General features: G+C 31.8%; 1 protein-coding gene across 1 annotated transcript in view; it reads left to right on the forward strand.

Moving 5' to 3' along the window:
* The window catches only part of LOC139521253 (retinal dehydrogenase 2-like), a 36,948-nt gene that overhangs the window by 6,634 nt on the left and 6,223 nt on the right, over positions 1-24,091 (forward strand). The window contains exons 3-9 of the mRNA XM_071314722.1: positions 5,953-6,093; positions 8,972-9,098; positions 14,347-14,408; positions 14,965-15,093; positions 16,857-16,970; positions 18,509-18,611; positions 19,044-19,228. Of these exons, the coding sequence (XP_071170823.1) occupies positions 5,953-6,093; positions 8,972-9,098; positions 14,347-14,408; positions 14,965-15,093; positions 16,857-16,970; positions 18,509-18,611; positions 19,044-19,228 (861 nt within the window). The remainder of the gene's footprint in view (positions 1-5,952; positions 6,094-8,971; positions 9,099-14,346; positions 14,409-14,964; positions 15,094-16,856; positions 16,971-18,508; positions 18,612-19,043; positions 19,229-24,091) is intronic.

The raw sequence follows: 24,091 nt of genomic DNA on the forward strand, positions 1-24,091 counted from the left end.
ATAATTTTCTTCTATTGTTTTAATTGCTAATATGGGAAGTGGTTAAAATGCTAATGAGACAGCTGTTATGGCCACAGAGCCTTAATTGAGAACTTCTTTTTCATTCATACCGGTAGATTTTGCCTGGAGTTAGAAACATATCTGCCAACTTTTCAAAATGCACATGGGGGTTTTACGTGAAAGATGGTCCATATAGTCATACAAAACCTTCAAGGGGGCCTTCAAATGGAAGCAGGACAAGTTGCCCCACTGGCTAATCGCCCCACTTTTTAAAAAAACGCCACAAACTGATTTATCAAATCGCCCCACATGTGAAATTGGTTAGATCATGTTTAATATTACTCCTGCCAACTCGCCCTACTTATAAAAAAACGGTAATACTTAGATTAATATATATACAATTAAAAATAAAAACTTGCACCACTTTCAATTAATGAAAACTAATCTACACAGAATACAAACAAACTGAAAATTAATTTAATTACTATTATTGATATATACTGAGATTATAATTCTAAAAAAAAAAATGATTGTTGAAGAATAACTGTAAGTTTTGAAGCTTAGTTATTTGCATAACAATTGAAAAGAAACCAGTTAAATGTATCAAAATGCAATATAAGGAATATAACTTATATTCAATGGAATAATATCTTTTTCCATAAGTGCCAGGGCGAGTTGGCATTACTAAATTCATCCTGGTTAATAATATATTTATCTAGATTTCACCCATTTCCATTAGATGGGACCAGTTGGCAGGAGTAATATTAACGGGATTTAACACAGTTCACAAGTGGGGTGATTTGGTAATCCAGGTTGGGGCAGTTTTTTTGTCGAGCCTGCGACTTTTGTCGCAGAAAGCTCGACATAGGGATAGTGATACAGCGGCGGCGATGTTAGCTCAGTTCTTAAAAGCTTTATATTTTAGAAGGTGGGAGACCTGGATGCTTCCTACTTTGTATATGGTTGCCTCATGTTACGAAGATTCCGTCAGTCACATGTCCAATGTCCTTGACCTCATTTTCATGGTTCAGTGACATGACTACTTGAAAAAAAAGTTAAAGTTTTTGGAATGTTAAATTCTCTCTTATTATACATGTAAGTAATTGGATAACTATTTTTGGTATGTGCGTACCTTGCAAGGTCCTCTTGCCCCTCAGACAGTTTTCACTTGACCTCGACCTCATTTCATGGATCAGCGAACAAGGTTAAGTTTTGGTGGTCAAGTTCATATCTGAGAGTGAGATATTATAAGCAATAGGTCTATTATATTCGGTGTATGGAAGCACTCTAAGGTGTACATGTCCAACTGCCAGGTGTCATCTGACCTTGACCTCATTTTCATGGTTTAGTGGTTATAGTTAAGTTTTGTGTTTTGGTCTGTTTTTCTTATACTGTTTGCAATAGGTCTTCTATATTTTGTGTATGGCATGGTTGTAAGGTGTACAGGTCTACCTGGTAGGTGTCATATGACCTTGACCTCATTTTCATGGTTCAGTGGTTAAATTTAAGTTTTTGAGTTTTGGCCTTTTTTTCTAATACTATATGCAATAGGTCAACTATATTTGGTGTATGGAAATATTTCATGATCTACATGTCAGTCGCACAGGTTTTATTTGACCTTGATCTCATTTTTAACGGTTCATTGCTCAGTGTTAAGCTTTTGTGTTTTGGTCTGTTTTTCTTAAACTATAAGCAATAAGTCAATTTTATTTGTTGTATGGAAGAATTGTAAGCTGTACATGCCTACCTGGCATGGTTTATCTGACCTTGACCTCATTTTCATGGTTCAAAGGTCAATGTTTAGTTTTCTTGGTTTATGTTAAGATTATGTGACAGTTGTAATAACGCTTTATTATTAGGAATATCAACATAATATCAATAATTAGTAAAGAAGGCAAGACATTTCAGTGTGCACTCTTGTTTTTAAAGTGGGGCGAGTTAGTGAAAAAGTGGGGCGATATGTCATGGATTCCCTTCAAATATATTCTAATGTGGTTTTTGGCTTCTTCGTGCATTAACAAGCTCATAGCCATTGTTGAATTAATTGTTTTCTTTAAAATAGTCGACAAAATTGCTCTTACAAAATTTCCATTTGGGAGCCTCGAGCTCGCTGGGGGAAATACTCTGCAAATACTGACAGTTGACAGGTATGGTCATCAAAAAAGTTGACATGTTACTATGTACATTTACCATTATGTTACTTGATGTCCTTGCTATACACACAGTACAGAGACTAGTCAATCTTTGTGAACTATTTTTTATGGGAGTCGTGTGTATACAATCAATAATTAAAAATAGTCTTTTTATATTGAAAAGGAAAAGTTCTTATATGTCTAAAGAAGAGGGACGAAAGACACCAAAGGGACAGTCAAACTCATAAATTTAAAGCAAACTGACAAGGCCATGGCTAAAAATGCATTTCATGGGAGGCACAGAAAATATACTGTAAACAGTAGACTAGATATAGGTGAACTAGGTACAAAAGAACTCTAAATCTTAAATTCTACAAACCACCTCTGTTCTATGGAAGATAATTATATAATGATATAACTGGACTAGAAATACACACAACCTGTAATTAACTGCCTTTACAGCGCTTTCGCGCTTTGATTCTTCCAGTTAACATTACATACAGTCTGCAGTTAAAGTTTTTAAAACATTTATTCGATTCATAAACTATCCTGAAATTTTTACCAAACTTGGACAGAAGCTTCTTACAATCAAAAGATAGTATCAAGAGGAATGTTTTTATTGATTGTTTTCCTCATTTTTGTTGAGCCTGGGAGTTTCAGCAAAAGTAGGCGAGACAACCCTTACGAATTTTTATATATATGCCAAAGTGGCTATTTACATATATTTTTAACCTTGAATATGAAATCAAACAGACCTAGAAAAATCTAATTGCACAAATTTATTATCTATTTATATATATCCATATTTATGGTTTGATAACCTTCAAATTCCCTTCTTCAGAGGTCTCATTGACGTTTAGACTAAAATGCACACACAATTCTGATACATATATTTTGATTCCATGTATTGTAAATTGCTTATTTCAGACTTTATAATTTGGATATATATATGTTTTAGTATGTCATAGGTCAAATATAAGAATTTGAGTCGAAGGATGAACACAAATTTGACAGATTACTAGTGCCCCTTCAAATTTGACAAAGCAATTTCAGCCTTAAAGCCCATTTTTGATCTGTGACTGTTGATTATTTCTACCAGTAAATCAATGGAATGCTTTTGACAGAAAGATTATATATGTATTATTTGTCTGACATGAATTACAGATTTTGTTTTGAAAATTCTATTTCTATTCAGATTAATATTACAGTGGCAGTATTGCATCAAACCAGAGAATCTCTATCATATTCAAATTATATTCAAATTAGATAATATTTGAACAGTTGTACAGTTGAGTAAATTGTCATTTAAAATTTCTTTGAGAAAAATGTTCAAGTAAAAATGTTGTTGGGCATCACATGATATGAAGTTGATTGGTTCAAAATCCAAGAAATTGATGAGAACAACTTGGACTGTTGTTTGTCTTTTTTAGTTTTCTCTTTTTTCAGTTGTGACACTGTTTGGTGTTGTATTTTTACTAATGAATCTGGATAACCCTTTGACATCTTTTGCCTCTATTTTGATCATTTAATCTGGATCTCTATTAAATCACAAATGAAAAGATATTTTATTTTTTAACCTCAACTCATACAGAAACTGGGATGAAAATGAAAGATAAATTCCATTCAAAACGATACCATATATATGTAACTGAGACAGACCCAAAATTTTTAGAACAGAAGGGACTGTGTTCACAGTTAAAGGGGACGACTTTTAAATCCTTTAAATCATAAATTCAGTAATTACATTTGAAAGAGGAGTTATAATCATGATAGCCATTTTGAAACCATCTTTTAGAAACAAAAAAAATTACTTAATTTAGCTACACTTGTATGTTATAATTGTAAATTTTGTTAAGTTGTAAACTTTAACATTTTTGCTTGTAATTAAATCTACTTTGCCTTGAGGTATATTATATTTCTGTGGTATAATATTTCTGTTCGTTTTAATTTTCTGGTATAGAAAAAAAGGTATGACCTTCAGTTGTGAGATATTAACAATTGGACATTGTACTGTAGTATTTATGAACTGATAATGATGCTTCTGGTGTAATCTACATTTAGCATATCATTGGTCTTACAATCAGACAGTAGAAATAAGAGAATGTAGGACAGAAAGTCACAGGACAAAAAGTCACAGACAAAAAGTCACGGACAAAAAGTCACAGGACAAAAAGTCACAATTCATTTTTTCTGATTATTTTCTTTGAATAAAAAATGCTTATTTTTACAAAAATATTTTTGTGTTTTTCTTGATGTATTGTATATTAACCAACTTTGTAAGCAAAATTTATCAAAAAAATATCAAAGATGATCAAATAATTGTTAAGAAAACAAAATGTCAAAGTAGATTGGCACTCAAATGGCTTCATGGTGCCAAGAAATATGTCCTTTGCATGATTAAAATAAAATAAATCTTCATTTTTCAAGTAGAATGATAAATTCCATTAAATTTAATATGAATATATGTATTAAAAAGTAAATATTTTCAAGATATTTCTCTTATATATTCCAACAATTGTCAAAAAATTATTTGTGACTTTTTGTCCTGTGACTTTTTGTCCTATCAAATTTGTGACTTTATGTCCTGTGACTTTTTGTCCTGTGACTTTCTGTCCGTTTACCAAATAAGATAGGGGGTTTTATACCTAAGATGTTTTATCCCCTTGTATTCATAATTAATACTCTCATTACAATAGGTAGACTTGTAGTTTCGTTATTATAGACAAATGACAGTTGTGAAAAGATGAAAATATAAGCTATCAGATATTCTTTCAGGTATATACCACTGAAATGATTTATACAACCAATATATGACTCTTGAAACTGTTTCATTGATTATATAGGCTGTTCAGATATTTATTTAGTTGTATTGATCAAAAATTGTATTGAGTAATAATATGCATGAATCTCCTCCGTGTTTTGTGAAAAGAAAAGATTTTGCTGACTTCACTGTAAATTCAATTATATTAAAAACATGTTCTAGATTATAAACCTGTGTGTCAATACAAGTATTGATAAACCATGTGTACATTGTGTATATCAAGGACGTATATTCGTATATACATGATATATAAGTCCTTATGTATATGGACGAGATAAACTGACAAACTTTATCTATTTAGCTGACCATACAGTTAGTTATCATAGCTACATACATCATGTACATGACGATCAAGATAATTTAAAAAACAGCAGTAAAATATTTAAGGACATTGTCATAAACAAACACTAACAAGACTCATGAAGAAAATTGATGATATTTAGTCAAATCTGTAAAATTTTGAAAATATGCTTTAGCTTTATGTAAAAAGATAGAATATTGTCAAAACATTTATAAGTTTCATAACAAGTGAAAATAGGATTATGCTTGATATCAACTCAAGATATTTTCATTTTGATATAGAAATTGAAATATACAAATACAATGGATGTTACTATCTTAACCCTTCAATCAATGTAATTATCATCTGGCCTTCTCTATTATTGACCACCTCTGTAGTCTGGTGGGAACATGTTTGTCTTTAGGAGGTTGTGGGATAACACATTGTCCAGTGTCAAAGTTGGTACTTTCTGGTTCTTTGTTAGTTTATTAAGCATAAAGGAGTAAGAAGTTGAGTTAGGCCCAAAGTATTAAGGAGTAAGAGTCTGAGAGTCAGATAAATGTAACTGGGTAAGGTGACATATCTGTCTTTGGACTAGCATGTTAAAAAAGTAGGGTTAATATTCATATTACATTAACATGTTCTGGTACCCTATATTAATTTGCCACTGGACATTGAAGCAGCCATCAACCATATCTATTATTGTCCTTATATTTTAGGCAGATGTAGACAAGGCAGTCGCTGCAGCAAAAGAGGCTTTCAAACTTGGATCACCATGGCGACGAATGGATGCCAGCAAGAGGGGGAAACTTCTGATGAAATTTGCTACCCTCCTAGAAAGAGATGCCCAGTATTTAGGTGTAAGTTATTTTTGTCCCTTTCTATTTGGCTATCATTGGATACACTATTAAGTCAGCTATTTGTTTGACCAAAGGTTTACTCATCTTAGATCTTTTCCATGTTGTCTGATAATTATACAGTATTCAAATGTGGTAGGATTTTTTATAATGATGTGTAATAATCATTTTATTTAATCCACCACATTTTTCTGTACAATGACTGTCAAAAAAGGATTGTATAGTCATGATTTTAACGGAGTTAATGTATGTACATATATATTTGTACTGCATGTACTTAAGCATGTTAAAATTACATTATGATACAACAACAACAAAAACGTTTATCATTACAAGTGTCCCATGATGATTGTCATATCTCACATGTCTTATATAGATTTAAAAACATCACTTGTATTACATCATTTAGTTTTGATGATTTTGCAGTTTCCATCCCTATTATCAATATGTTGTTAATTATGAAGCCTTTTCATATGTATGGTAGTTTATTCGGTATTTACAATATAATAAGTTTAGATACAGTAGAGTAACCAAAGTTCCGCTGAGTATTTTTTAGTTTTTTTAAACCCTTTTCTTTAAACGCGCATTTTTACACCAGCAATGAAAACCTTCTTTCCTTTACGGGTAGACTTTTTATATACATAAATTAATTGGTACAAGAAAAGCAAAATGAGTATGTTAAATTTGATGTATGCCTTTTTGTGATTCTTCGTTACATTTGTTGTTTTTATAGTGATATTAAGATGATAACACAATATTGACTGCTGTACCCCTATTTTTGACATTTTTACTCTTTGAGTATGTTTGTTTTGTTCATACATGTTGACAATGTAATGGAATTTGATGCGACTGTCATACAAGTGAGAGGTTTAGCTAGCTATAAAACCAGGTTCAATCCACCATTTTCTACATAGAAAATGCCTGTACCAAGTCAGGAATATGACAGTTGTTATCCATTCGTTTGATGTGTTTGGACTTTTGATTTTGCCTTTTGATTTTGGATTTTCCTTTTTGAATTTTCCTCGGAGTTCGGTATTTTTTGTTTTTACTTTTTTCTATCCTTTCAATTTTTGTTCACCATATTTGCAAATAAACTCTTTAAACAGACTTCTTTTATTTATGGCCCATCATTAAAGTTCAACAATAAAACTTAAAACAGCAACCTATAATGTTTGTGAAGTACACACTTCAAAACATCCAGTTTTATAAAAATTGTATATATCCAACTCATTTAAGTGACATGTGAAGACACTTGACAAAAAAGATGACGGGCATCAATTAAGTCTTTATAATTTATTTTTTTTTAAATTTTGCCAATACTGGTTTTCTTTTGCCACAATTTTATTTATTTATCAAAAGGCTGAGTTTAAATAATCAGTCTTTTGACCAAAGAGGACGTAATTTCTTATCTTATATTAATAGATTGTTCTTATCATTTATCTATTGTTCTACTTATCATGCTTATACACCATACATGCATGACATAATTTCTACAGGGTTCATAATAGGAATGTATTATTTGATTCTGAACAAGAGAGGGGGAGCTTTTTTTGTTTAAGATTTATAGTATGTAAACAAATTTCAAAATAAAGACATTATGTAAGGAGTCCTATGGAACCCTGGTATATTAAGCCTGAGATTACTGCTATGAGTGTAAGGCCAAATAAAAATATATGTGTGGTTCCAGTTACCCTACCTACCCTACTTTTTAGTTGTTATAATAGCCTACCCTAAAGATTTTTTTATCATTCTCCTTTTTAGCACTGTTAAAGTCAGAATGTTCCTCCCATAGATTCAATGTAGAAAAATATCATGAATTAAGAAAAAATCCCTACCTACCATGCCTACCTACCCTAATCTTTTTTCAGATGTCACTGGAACCTTGCATAATATTTTATTAGGCCTAAAAATGTAATGTTTTAGTAACGGAAGTGAGATAGTATACAGCAATTTCACATTCTGTCATTGGATTCAGGGTTGTCAACAATTTATTTTCAGTCTGTTGTTAATTGTTATAAACCTCCATGGAATTTTATAAAACTTCGATGGACACTATTCATTTCTTCTTAAAAAAAAGCAGTAACCTTGCAAATTTTAGACATTTATTTTCCTTTTTCCTTATTTAATACTTTAGTAGATGGATTTATTTAACATTTATATACAGAAGACACTAATAACCTTGTCAAACCTTCATGTCACAAAACTCAGATCAATGAATAGCATCTGAAGAGAAAAGATGTTTTCTCCTGATCCTAAATAAACTGAAGTTTTGTTATTGAACACTTTCCTTTAAATTAACACAAACAACAGCAATATTAATCAAGAATAAGACAAATTACTGAAAAGGTTCTATGACACAGGGATTAAAATAAAACAATTTCATGTGTTTTGGGGTTTCCTAGAGAAAAGGATGATAATTTTTGGATCAGAAGCTTGAGATGTTGTTGTTGAAGTTGTTGGCATGGACAAAACACATGGCACTTATCAGAGTATATAATCTTTAGTTTGTAACAGGTAAACATGATTATTTTTAATTCAACTTTCTTGTGTATAAATTGGAGTTTAGTGTCATACTAAACTCCAAATTATACCATCATCACTAAACTAGTATACATATTTATTAAGGGGACAGCTGAAGGACACCGGTCTTCTGGAATTTCTCGCTGCATTGGAGACCTTTTGATGACCTTCTGCTGTTCTCAGTTCTATGGCCGGGTTGTTGTCTCTTTGACACATTCCCAGGACAGACATTTCCATTCTAAACTTTATGAGACAGTCTTTAAATCTAAAGGACAGAGTATGATAAGGGTTGTTTTTGGCCCCCCTTTTTCCAGAACTTTTATACTTTAAAGCATGGTAATTTATCATTTGATACTTTCAGAGTTTGGAGACTTTAGATAATGGTAAACCCTACACCCAGGCATTTGGTGAATGCTATTTCTCATCAGATGTTGTCAATTACTACGCTGGATGGGCAGATAAAATTCATGGAAAAACAATTCCTATCAGTAAGTCAGAATAATGTATAGCACAACAATTAGTATTATATCATACCACTTTGTTATTGAGCATTGAACAGCAATTATTTTTGATAAAATAAGGACAAACATTTTCAAAGTCATTTGAGGATCGGTTCATTCAACCATGTCAACAATTTGAAATTTACACAACACAGAAAAATTTTACAAATTCAAATTACTTAGATAAATAAAATGAATCAATGATTATATGACTTTGTCTGTAGCTGTGACTGTCTTGCTTTGATTGATAATACAAAACATGTATTGATTACTGGGAACACTGACAAGTTTATTACAAAAGGAATGATGTATCTCCCTCCTTCATATTGACTACCAGAGTTTTACTGAACAAGCATGAAATATTTACCACCAGATGTTTTAAAAGCAACCAATCAACCATAAAGTTAATGTCTAATACGATGAGATCAGCAACACATAGAGTTGCCTTTATTTTGACTATTACAAGTAACACAAATAGTCATGGGTGGGGGAATTTCTCGCTTCATTGAAGACCTATTGGTGACCTCCTGCTGTTTTCTGTTCTACGTTTGGGTTGTTGTCTCTTTGACACATTCCCCATTTCCATTCTCAATTTCATGTGAACAGGTGAACACTTCATGCCAATTTTACACTGGTTGTAAAATGATTGTCCTTTAATTATTTTGTTTTTATATTAAACACTCAATCTGTGATATTTTATTCAATCTATGCCAACATTTGTTCATACAATTCTATACCTTAATTTCAAATGTTTGCATAGGATGAATGAACCATAATTAGGAATATCTGACAATCTGAAGTGGTAGAATTTATATATGAGCAAAAAGTGGCATCTTTGTATTAAAAGAACTCTTTCAATTTTGAAATTAGTCATGAAATCTTATCAGAAAACATATATGGAATTGGATATAAACAAAAAGTTTTTTGTTTTATAAATATTAATTATATCTTCCCAATAATATCTCATAGTAAAAAAAAATTTAAAAGTGCTTGCCCGGCAAATGGCAGAATCTAGTTTTACATAGAAATGTATTGAAATGAGACCAATTTACTTCAAACACTGTGAAGCTGTAAATCTAAATGCAATTAATGTATCAGAATGATTTTCCTTAGGATAACATGGACCTATATCTATTATTTATAGATAGAGATGTTTGTCAACACAAAATCTCTACATTTAACATATGGTTAACTTTCATTTGATATATACATTGAAGTAAATCTGATACTTAGAGACTTTTACAATTTTGATTATAGTTTTGTGCAAATAAAGACAAATTATCCTTTTTCATTATAAAAGTTGAAACATCATCTTGTGATAAATAAGAGTTGAATTATTGTATTCTGTGGATACGTTTATTATTGTTAGTACCAATTATCATGGATTGAGGGTAAATTGTATTTTGATGAATTTTTATGCTCCACTCAGGGGCATTTAATCAGACTTATTTCCCTTGTAAATACTGACTTTTTGTTCTGTTATACCAAAAATTTGTAACGGTGCCGTTGAACATAGTTTCTCATCTACCTTTGCTGTTAGTCACAGGCTCAATAAAAATGAGGAAAACATAATGAAAATATCCCTATCTATACTATATCTTTTGATTGTCAGAAGCTTCTGTCCATTTAGTTTGGTACAAATCCAGGATAGTTTAAGAAAGTTATGAAATTTCAAAACCTTTAAGCACCGAAAAAGAATATTTGTGGACGACGTGAACAGTGGAATGTAGGATTGGCATGTCTAGCTTTTTCAACAAAAGTTGTATGCTCTACAAAAATGAACCAGTTGTCTGAAGTTTGATTAATCAGAGTTATTTCCCTTGTAGATGGTGACTATTGGTGTTACACCAGACATGAACCAGTTGTCTAAAGTTTGATTAATCAGAGTTATTTCCCTTGTAGATGGTGACTATTGGTGTTACACCAGACATGAACCAGTAGTCTAAAGTTTGATTAATCAGAGTTATTTCCCTTGTAGATGGTGACTATTTGTGTTACACCAGACATGAACCAGTTGTCTGAAGTTTGATTAATCAGAGTTATTTCCCTTGTAGATGTTGACTGTTTGTGTTACACCAGACATGAACCAGTTGTCTGAAGTTTGATTAATCAGAGTTATTTCCCTTGTAGATGGTGACTATTTGTGTTACACCAGACATGAACCAGTTGTCTGAAGTTTGATTAATCAGAGTTATTTCCCTTGTAGATGGTGACTATTTGTGTTACACCAGACATGAACCAGTTGTCTGAAGTTTGATTAATCAGAGTTATTTCCCTTGTAGATGGTGACTATTTGTGTTACACCAGACATGAACCAGTTGTCTGAAGTTTGATTAATCAGAGTTATTTCCCTTGTAGATGGTGACTATTTGTGTTACACTAGACATGAACCAGTTGTCTGAAGTTTGATTAATCAGAGTTATTTCCCTTGTAGATGGTGACTATTTGTGTTACACCAGACATGAACCAGTAGTCTGAAGTTTGATTAATCAGAGTTATTTCCCTTGTAGATGGTGACTATTTGTGTTACACCAGACATGAACCAGTGGTCTGAAGTTTGATTAATCAGAGTTATTTCCCTTGTAGATGGTGACTATTTGTGTTACACAAGACATGAACCAGTTGTCTGAAGTTTGATTAATCAGAGTTATTTCCCTTGTAGATGGTGACTATTTGTGTTACACCAGACATGAACCAGTTGTCTAAAGTTTGATTAATCAGAGTTATTTCCCTTGTAGATGGTGACTATTTGTGTTACACCAGACATGAACCAGTAGTCTAAAGTTTGATTAATCAGAGTTATTTCCCTTGTAGATGGTGACTATTTGTGTTACACCAGACATGAACCAGTTGTCTAAAGTTTGATTAATCAGAGTTATTTCCCTTGTAGATGGTGACTATTTGTGTTACACCAGACATGAACCAGTTGTCTGAAGTTTGATTAATCAGAGTTATTTCCCTTGTAGATGGTGACTATTTGTGTTACACCAGACATGAACCAGTTGTCTGAAGTTTGATTAATCAGTTATTTCCCTTGTAGATGGTGACTATTTGTGTTACACCAGACATGAACCAGTAGTCTGAAGTTTGATTAATCAGAGTTATTTCCCTTGTAGATGGTGACTATTTGTGTTACACCAGACATGAACCAGTTGTCTGAAGTTTGATTAATCAGAGTTATTTCCCTTGTAGATGGTGACTATTGGTGTTACACCAGACATGAACCAGTTGTCTGAAGTTTGATTAATCAGAGTTATTTCCCTTGTAGATGGTGACTATTTGTGTTACACCAGACATGAACCAGTAGTCTAAAGTTTGATTAATCAGAGTTATTTCCCTTGTAGATGGTGACTATTTGTGTTACACCAGACATGAACCAGTTGTCTAAAGTTTGATTAATCAGAGTTATTTCCCTTGTAGATGGTGACTATTTGTGTTACACCAGACATGAACCAGTTGTCTGAAGTTTGATTAATCAGAGTTATTTCCCTTGTAGATGGTGACTATTTGTGTTACACCAGACATGAACCAGTTGTCTAAAGTTTGATTAATCAGAGTTATTTCCCTTGTAGATGGTGACTATTTGTGTTACACCAGACATGAACCAGTAGTCTGAAGTTTGATTAATCAGAGTTATTTCCCTTGTAGATGGTGACTATTTGTGTTACACCAGACATGAACCAGTAGTCTAAAGTTTGATTAATCAGTTATTTCCCTTGTAGATGGTGACTATTTGTGTTACACCAGACATGAACCAGTAGTCTAAAGTTTGATTAATCAGAGTTATTTCCCTTGTAGATGGTGACTATTTGTGTTACACCAGACATGAACCAGTAGTCTAAAGTTTGATTAATCAGAGTTATTTCCCTTGTAGATGGTGACTATTTGTGTTACACCAGACATGAACCAGTAGTCTAAAGGTTGATTAATCAGAGTTATTTCCCTTGTAGATGGTGACTATTTGTGTTACACCAGACATGAACCAGTTGTCTGAAGTTTGATTAATCAGAGTTATTTCCCTTGTAGATGGTGACTATTGGTGTTACACCAGACATGAACCAGTAGTCTGAAGTTTGATTAATCAGACTTATTTCCCTTGTAGATGGTGACTATTTGTGTTACACCAGACATGAACCAGTTGTCTAAAGTTTGATTAATCAGAGTTATTTCCCTTGTAGATGGTGACTATTTGTGTTACACCAGACATGAACCAGTAGTCTAAAGTTTGATTAATCAGAGTTATTTCCCTTGTAGATGGTGACTATTTGTGTTACACCAGACATGAACCAGTTGTCTAAAGTTTGATTAATCAGACTTATTTCCCTTGTAGATGGTGACTATTTGTGTTACACCAGACATGAACCAGTTGTCTGAAGTTTGATTAATCAGAGTTATTTCCCTTGTAGATGGTGACTATTTGTGTTACACCAGACATGAACCAGTTGTCTGAAGTTTGATTAATCAGAGTTATTTCCCTTGTAGATGGTGACTATTTGTGTTATATCAGACATGAACCAGTCGTCTAAAGTTTGATTAATCAGACTTATTTCCCTTGTAGATGGTGACTATTTGTGTTACACCAGACATGAACCAGTTGTCTGAAGTTTGATTAATCAGAGTTATTTCCCTTGTAGATGGTGACTATTTGTGTTACAGACATGAACCAGTTGTCTGAAGTTTGATTAACCAGAGTTATTTCCCTTGTAGATGGTGACTATTTGTGTTACAGACATGAACCAGTTGTCTAAAGTTTGATTAATCAGAGTTATTTCCCTTGTAGATGGTGACTATTTGTGTTACACCAGACATGAACCAGTTGTCTAAAGTTTGATTAATCAGAGTTATTTCCCTTGTAGATGGTGACTATTTGTGTTACACCAGACATGAACCAGTAGTCTAAAGTTTGATTAATCAGAGTTATTTCATTTGTAGATGGTGACTATTTGTGTTACACCAGACATGAACCAGTGGTCTGAAGTTTGATTAATCAGAGTTATTTCCCTTTTAGATGGTGACTATTTGTGTTATACCAGACATGAACCAGTAGTCTGAAGTTTGATTAATCAGAGTTATTTCCCTTGTAGATGGTGACTATTTGTGTTACACCAGACATGAACCAGTTGTCTGAAGTTTGATTAATCAGAGTTATTTCCCTTGTAGATGGTGACTATTTGTGTTACACCAGACATGAACCAGTTGTCTAAAGTTTGATTAATCAGAGTTATTTCCCTTGTAGATGGTGACTATTTGTGTTACACAAGACATGAACCAGTTGGTATTTGCGGACAAATCATTCCAGTAAGTAAAAATATTAATTTTCAGAGAATTTTGTTTTTGCAAATATTCACTTGTTATAATACAACTACAATAAAAGATTTAGACATAATTTATTTATAGATAAGTTATTTGCATTGGCTAATTTAACAAAAAATAAGAGTTTATTTGTTAGTGGAGAGTTTAACATATTAAATGAAATTCTTTGAATCAATACATTTTGCCAGATCAGTAATGGTCATTGTAAATTCTTATATTGACCAGCATCAGTCTACGGGTCTGTAGTACAAGTTCACCTTATAGGAAACAAAGAACTGTATAATACTTTAGAAGCTTTTCCACAGGGTAACATAATAAACAAATTTTTCCTGAACATGCATGAAATATTTGCCACTGGACATTAAGCAACCAACAATCCATTACAAAGAACGAGATATACTAAATAAAATAAGTTGATATCTGTCACTGACATTATGATTTATGAAAAATTGTAATGCAAAAATTATTCAAATTTAGAAATAAGACTTAAATGTACAGTTAACTGTTTTGATATTTGATAAAGTATAGATTGTATTCACAGTGGAACTACCCTGTACCAATGTTTGTGTGGAAGATAGCTCCAGCATTAGCTGCTGGTAATGTCATTGTGGTCAAGCCTGCAGAACAGACACCATTGACAGCTTTATATTGCTGTGCTCTACTGAAAGAGGTAGGAAATTATAGGCGATCTGAAAGTAGGAACTATATTGTTATTTAAGTACTGGTATTTAAATGGTTTGTTAAAAAAGTCAGTAAAACTTTGGCATACTGTAAAGCAGGTCTTGAATTTCAAGTTGTTGTATCATATTTGTTTGTAATAATGGTGCTATAAACCTTAGAAGGAAGCTACATCAATTTGTGAATTACAGTTACCGTATTTAGCCATGTGTAGTACACAGTTATGTATGATGCGCACCCCCGATATTCCAATATTTCCTTTCTATTGATCATGTTGATTTAGAGCACTGCCTGAGGTTATTGTATTGTTTACCTGTCAAAAGTTCCATGAGGATAACATAGTACCTTTATCTACCTCTAATATGTTTGAGCCAAAGGACTTTAGTGTTTCCCAAAGCATAACATGGACATTGATTTCTCTAATTCTATGGTAATTTATACCTTTCTGAACTCATTGTATACATAAATTTAATCAACTTGTGGTTGCCAGGGATCTCAGAAAATGATTGGATGAATTTAAGGGTCATAACCTTTATCAGCTCACAGGATGAATCAAAATATGCATACAGGTGATAATGAAATTGTCAACTTTTATGGAATGTGGAGGGAGATTTTAACAAAAATGAAAATTATTTTGTTCATTAGAGAAACAGATTCTTGCATAGCTACTCATGGATTAACGTACTTATCCAATCTTGATAGCTAAATTATAAATTTTAAAGTCCTAGTGAAGGCTCTGAATTTAGAATTGATAATTTTACTAACTCCATTAGATTAATCCGATAATCCACTGGTAACAATGTAAGAATTTATATATCTACAAAGGATAATGCACCTGGTATCACACCAAACTTTTATTGTTAGTGCTGGTATCACACCAAACATTTATTGTTAGTGATAGTGTTAATCATCATAGGTTGTTGACCAACTTTATTCGACAATTATTTAAGCCTAAATTTTCACAACAGTTATTAAATTCTTAAAATGAAGGTGCTTTCATCCAAAATACAACAACTATTCAGATAATTATAAAAGCTGTGATCTGTGGTGACAATGTTATGTATTTATCCACTGTTTTACAGGTCTACTTGTTTGACTGTTAACAGTTGTAATATAGAATATTTCTCTGTGGAGGGGCAATTTTGATATTTGATTTATATAATTATGCCTAAATTTTAATGAAATATATACCATTATAAAAGTTGACATGCTAATACAATTGCTACACACCCATACTTAATCCCTAATAACACTTCAAACTCACTCATGTAGAATGTCACAGGAGTATAAAATATCTACCTCTAATAATGTGTTTGAGCCAAATGACTTTGGTGTTTCCCAAAGCATAAGATGGACATTTATATCTACAAAGGGATATGCAACGTGTATCACAGGTATTTGTTCATCATCAAAGGTTGTTAAACATCTTTATTTCACAATTTTAGGTTATGAGATTACTATTTTCATAACAAAACTTTATAACATATAGTGTGATAAATGCATACATTTTTCAAATCAGTTATTAATTTTTCAAAATGAGTGTTTTCCAATCGAACAATAACAACCATTGTGATATTTGTAAATGACGATAATGTTATGTATTCATACACTGTTCTACAGGTCTACTCTTTTGACTGTTAACAGTTGTAATATAGAATATATCTCTGCGGAGGGGCAATTTTGATATTTGATTTATATAATTATGCCTAAATTTTAATGAAATATACCAAAAATTATGTAACTATAACTTTTCAGGCTGGTTTCCCCCCAGGTGTTGTGAATATTGTACCTGGATATGGTCCCACGGCTGGTGCTGCCATCACTAATCACCTTGACGTCAACAAAGTGGCCTTCACTGGATCAACAGAGGTAAATGCTTTATTCTTTTACGGTCTGTTACTGCAGACGCTCAAATGAACACCATCTATAAATACTACTCAATGTTAACAAACAATCAAGGATTCCATCTCGTTCGTTGTTGAAATGGTTAGAGGGGGCTATCCAAGATAAAGCATTGAAAAATTGAAAGGCCTACACGAATACCCTGACAAGTTTTGAGTTAAAAAAGGCTATGCAGAAAAACTTCTAGGCGTTTATAAATAACATTATTAAAGAAAGTGGCAATGAAAGAGGGTGTTGATGGGGGATTTACAAAATAGAGAATAATTGGCAAAAATTAAAAGAATATCTTTTAGAGAAAAATGGACCAACTAAAATAAAAGAATACTTAAGTTTAGATGCTGCCAGAAGTATTTCTTTGTCAAAAGTTAATTGAAACTGCATTGATTAATTTTGTCATACATGCTTACAACTAAACTCTTGCTTTTTAAATGCTCCAATTTATCTTTACGTTACATTGTAGATTCCTGTAATAGTTGTTGTAATGCTTTAAAAACTGCTCCCATTTAATCCTAACATGCCATTATATACCAGTATGCCATTTGCTGTTTAATTTTCTTGCAGCTTTTCGACAATATTTTGATGCCAATAGTATGCTTTTTGGAAATCACACTCTTTTCCTATTGAACAGAATTACATGTTGAAAAGTAAAGGTTCACAACATAATACAATAGCTTTAGTTATAATTTTTCTTTGCATTTCACCTTATATCATTTCTTTGCTTTATTTTTTCCTATAAGATACAGTAACATCAAATTTATAGTACATTTATTTTTCACTAAATACGATTAAACTGAGTATGCTTCATAAAGCCAACTATACAATATGGGTTTTCTCATTGTTGAAGGCGGAATGATGCCTATAATTAATTACATCCACTTCATTTTAACTTTGGTGGATAGCTGTCTCATGGCAATCATACCGCATCTCCTTATTTTTATATTCATTCTAGTTTTCATAACTTTGAACATCACTATTTTTGAAACTCTTGAATCAGTTATGTTACATACTTCTGCATCCCATTTTTATATACTGTATGATGTTCTATTGCATGATTGAATTTGTTTCAATTAAAGTGAGCCTAGCTTTTACACAAAGGACCTAAAAATTCACACTTTTTGGTAAAGCAATTATAAAATTGAAAATGATTAGGCTGCAAATTAGGAAGTTATACAATGCAATTTCTGTGCAACTTTGTTTCTTTGACTTTTTTTCACCAAGCTGTCTGAAATTTGACTTTTGGTACTTGAGTGCATCTATGAAAATTTACACTTAAATTCGTCAAAGATAAATATTATAATTTGAATTTTAAATTTTATACCTTAGTTAAACCTTAACTCTGTTAAGTTCATATTACTATTTTTTGTTTAAACCTTTTGAAGGTAAAGTTTGATTCTGATAAAGTAAACCTTTATCACCAGTTATTTTTATAACAGTACAACATTCTGTAAGATATGAATGAACACATATAATATATGTATATTGTAATTAAATGATTTTTGTCACAGGTTGGACAGATTATTATGCAAGCAGCAGGAGCTTCAAATGTGAAAAGAACAACCCTAGAGTTGGGTGGAAAGAGCCCTAATGTTATATTTGCAGATTGTGATTGTAAGTGTTGGTGATTATCATACTTTGAAGAACTGTTTCATGGTCTGTTAAAAACTTCTTGTTTGAACTAATTTTTCCTATCAATTACAAAAAAAACATGATAATGTTTTATCCAATTATGTATATAAAAGGGATTTTCCTCCATGGTTATTTTTTTTTTTATGATTATATATCCCCTAGTATTTCTTTCAAAACATTTGTCAAAAATTGTAAAGATCACAGAAAAAAACAATAGATCAATAGATCTAAGGAAAATTGCCTCTATAGGCATGAAAATGTGTGAGTGATTCTAATTAAGTGAGACTTGGCAGCCCTGTGTAAAATATAATGACAAGATGTATGTAGCAAATAATGATTTTTCCTTATTAAAGGAAATAGAATCTCAAATTTCCAATATATATCATATCTGACCATGTGATGACAATTTTGTAGTGGACACAGCTGTAGCAGCTGCCCAAGAAGCTGTGATGACCAATGCTGGACAGTGTTGTGTAGCAGGCAGTAGGACCTTTGTACAGGAGAGTATCTATGATGAATTCGTCAAGAGAACAATTGAGAAGGCAGCAACCAGGAAAGTTGGAGATCCCTATGAGACTGCAACACAGCAGGGCCCTCAGGTTCGTTTGATCTCCTGGTCAGGTCTAAATAGTTGACAAATATCTGTTCTTAATCTGCCAATGCACATCCCATATATATTGTAGTTTTATGTCAAACTATAATTTTAAATGTGTGTGATTTATCCTGTTGAGTGCTCTTTTTTAGGCCTCATACATTAAACAATTGCACAAATTAAGTTGCAAGTTGCAGTCAAAAACTGTTAATTCAGAAATGTTTGCATGCATTTATTATTGCTATTTTAAGACAATCTGCATACAGATATATGTATCAAATATCAGAATGTTAGTTCATATTCTTGTTATATAAATACTAACCCATTCTCATTATTGACATAATTACCTTAGAGAAAAAAATCAGTGGAATTACACTGGAATACCACTGATATTCCATTGTAATTTCCACTGGAATTCCAGTGATTATCAGTGGAATAATTTGGCTGGAATTCCACTGGAACTACATTGGCTTTCCACTGGAATTACAGTGAAAATTCCAGTGTTATTTCACTGGAATTCCAGCCAAATTATTACACTAATAATCACTGGAATTCCAGTGGAAATTACTGTGTTATTTCACTGGTATTCCAATGGAACTCCAGCCAAATTATTCCGGTGGAATGTGAATGTAGTTCCAGTGGTATTTTGCTGCAACTCCAATGGAATAATTGCAGTTCCAGTGGAATTGCTACTCTGACATATAAGATCAATTGGTGGCCTTATCACTAATCCTGAGAAACACAGAATATAGTGCATGATCATATGATTGATCTGATCATATTCAAATATTCAAATAAATTACATTTTTAACATCCTATATCCATAAACAGAAAAATGTCCTGCATGGTTTGTATAAGTAGAATAAAAACACAGTGACTATATGGTCAGCTTAAACCATACCCACAAACTGATTATCTAATATAAAATTATGTGTGATATATAAACTTCTCTTCCTTTCTGTAGTTCAAAACTTGCTGTCTCTGTACTTCCAACTAGAATTGCTAAATAAAGGTATTAAAATGGAGTCTGCATAAAATCTGTTTCATATCATTGCTGGCAGCTCATATTTAATCCCCTAAAAGTACAAAAATATTCACAAAGAATCAATTGTTCAAGAAGTAATGATTCTATGAGTATGAAGCAATAAATTCCATAGAAACAGCATTATGCATATATATTATATCTTAAATTACATTGGAAGTTTAAACTCAAATTAAGTACCCCCCTTTTTTAACCCTTGAAGATTAAACTGGCAACCTATAAGCAGGCCTGGGGTAATGGTAATTTGTAATTGTAATGCATTGTAATATTACATTTTTTGGATGTAATGCAAAGTAATTTGTAATGCACATTTTCTGCATTACAATTACATGTAATGTAATGATTACTTTAGTTAAAAATTGATGTAATGCCTCCATTACAGTACATTACTTTTCATTACAAATTGGTAAAATACATAAAATTGAAGAATATTGTATAATAAAAATAAAATATTAACAAAAACAAAAGAAAGTATGGAATAAAATTTTTGTCACAGTTAATTACTGTATTAAATAAATCAATCTTTAAAACACACATTTCTGATATTTGTTTAAAATGATATTAGGAATATTTTGGTGTTTGGTGGTTTGGTGTTCAATGAAAAATCTTATAAAAATTTATCAAACAAAACTATATAGATGAATGGAAAAAATATGAAGATGAAATTTTCATAATTCTATACACACCTTACATGTATTTCAGTGAAAGATTGAATATGTCAAACAACATTTTTAAACCAAACTGTGGTTTGGGTCCTGTCTGTGTTGTTATTTCACCTAATTAATATCAAAATGTTTTTTATTGCAATCAAATCTTCTCAACTTATGTTTGTCCTCACAGAGCCCTTAAGCATTTCAAAAGATAATCCTTTAATGACACATTTATTATATTCCTTTGGAATCCCTTAATGATGTCTTAATGATTAAGTGATCAATGTAAGAAACAAAATTATATGATAATTTATTTATTTTTTACCACCACCTAAGAATCTTAAAAGTGACTTTTCCAGTTTCATGCCTCCTACTACTCCATCAAAGAGTATAGACACAGGTATGGTGCAGTACATGATGTTGACATCTACTTGTCTGAGCCATGTGAAGAAATTTCAATCAATGCACTGGAATGATGGAAGTCAAATTCAGTGTGCCTTTCTTCTTTGGCTAATACAGCTATCAAGTATTTAGCCATTTCACACACATCAGCTGCTGTAGAAAGGCTTTTTAGTATTGCCAGAAAGGTGTACAGAACGGATCGCTGTTCTCTTAATGACATCACTTTTGAACCTCTTATGATAATAAAGTTCAATGGACATATTGATTAACCAGTATTCGAAGTCTATGTCACTAACACTGTATATATATCTACATATACCCCTGTAATATTTATCAATTTCTCATAAAAATCTGTTTTTTGAAATGCTTTTAGTTTTTATATTGAAAAAGTAATGTGTAATGTAATGCATTACACAGGCAAAGTTATTGTAATTTAATGCATTACATGTGAGAAAAAATGTAATTGTAATTGTAATTGTAATGGAAGAATCACAAAGTAATTGTAATGTAATGGCCCCAGGCCTGCCTATAAGTTTCATCAAGTTAATTTACACAATTTAATTTCTACATATCAGATTATCATATATATACCCATGTACCACTTACATGTCAGATTACGATATGTCTGTTATGAATGTGACAACAATATATCTTCATTAATTCATTGTCTGCCAAAACTTTCTGAATCCTAAATGTTTTATAGTGCCTCAACAAATTGTATTTCATAATCATTATATGTTAAATCAAATATTTATCTGAAAACAATTGCGTTTGGATTCTCCATTTTTGTTATCCAGCGTAATCATATGACGTCACGTATGCAAGTGCTTCTAAGTCAAGGTGTCAATCTCGTCCCATATAATATCGGCCCAAAGTTGATTCGTCCCTGAAACGGTATTTCAGTAAACTTTTCAAAACCGGTCGTCCGTTTGACCGCGAAAAACAGCTGATTTGCGGGGGTTTGCCGGTTTGTTGAAATTTAAAATCAACAAGAGTTACTTCCCTTTAATATGGGGGTTTGAGAATATTTGAAAACAATTTTATTTTGGATGTAACACGTATTCTGATTGGCTGACGTTATTTTGTTATGAGCCCATAGACATAATTTAGTCATGTGACCGTGACGTCATCAACGTTTTTTCATGGTTTTCTACGGTTTAAAATGGAATTGAGAATTAAATTATAAGAAATGACTGTAATATTTTTTCTGTCTATTCGAAATAACATAAAAAATGTGATGCACACTGTTAAATAACCCACTACGCGCGTTATTCAGTGTGCACCAAATTTTTTATGTTATTTCTTCATAGACAGAAAAAATATTACAGTCATTCCTTAAATGTATTTCACTTTCATCAAAATATATGTTTTCCTTTGTGAATTTTAGTTTCATATATAATATCTATCGCAAAATACAGCTACATCTTCTATTTCATCTGATTTCATTTTTTTATTTTGCATGAATAAAAAAAGATAAAACACCATACATTAATGATATTTCACTAATAATTATTTAGAATGTTCTACACCTATTAATCTGATCGCTGTTTATGATACTTATTTATAATTATGTAAGTGTGCTGTAAATTGTAAATGTTACACCGTGTCATAATGCAATAAAGGAGGCATTTGAAACGAAATTGACAGGTGAACAGAAATTACAGCCTCGGACTATAAGGTGACCTGATTGACTGCGTACGATTTGTAGGTTACAGTTATACAAATGATACATACAGATCAGTGATTTCAGATCATTTCCAATGATAAGGCCCGTTTTTCGAGATTAAATTATAATGATACCTGCTGGTATCCGATTTCAAGGAATAACCATTTAATTTAATGCAAATCTGCTGGGTCTTTTTGATTATGTATGGTGGGAGAGGCTGTATTCAGAGAAATTTCAATGTATAAAAAAAACAAATAAGGGTGATGCATTAAAAACATTTTTGAACAGAATGGCAATTTTATTTTTTTTGCTTTGCACGTTGCTGCAGAAGGTGTCAAAGCAACAATTAAATAGCCTTTCAAGACATCATACTTATTTGGACTATGTACAAATGAATTGTACTGACCTAATAGTCATTAGAATTTAAGGTAGCACAATACAAAGATTTGTTCACTCCCAATCAGACAACTTTAAACTGATGTAATTCATTTCATCTTTCTTTATATTTTATAAATGAGGTACCAAAAGAGAGAAGAAAGATTAAACTTTCAAATTGTGATAATTTCATTATGACATAATTATTACATAATAAATTCTTATGTAATTAGTTGCTATATTGTGATGTCCACACTTGAATGAATTTAGCGTCTTTGTTCTTAATAGCATCCCAAAATATTTTATAGATTCTTGTACAACACAGCTTGACCTCCAAAACTGTGTCTCAGATTTCCAAAAACATCAATAGAACAAATTTTATACCCAATTGAAATTAGTGGTCTCTTATGAATTGATGTTGCAAACTTCATTGAAGATTTATGAGAGAATGAAATGCAATAGGAAAAATCTGAGACACAGTTTTGGAGGTCAAACTGTGTTGTGCAAGAATCTATAAAATATTTTGGGATGCAAGGAATAAAAAAGAAGCTAAATTCATTCAAGTATGGACATCACAATATGACAACGTATTACATAACAATTAATTATGCAATAATTATGTCATAATGAAATTATTACAATTTGAAAGATTAATCCTTCTTCTTTCTTTTGGTACCTCATTTTATAAAATTTAAGGAAAGATGAGTGGAATTACATCAGTTTAAAGGTATCTGA

This window comes from Mytilus edulis, chromosome 4 (assembly GCF_963676685.1).
Source record: "Mytilus edulis chromosome 4, xbMytEdul2.2, whole genome shotgun sequence".
NCBI lineage: Eukaryota > Metazoa > Mollusca > Bivalvia > Mytilida > Mytilidae > Mytilus > Mytilus edulis.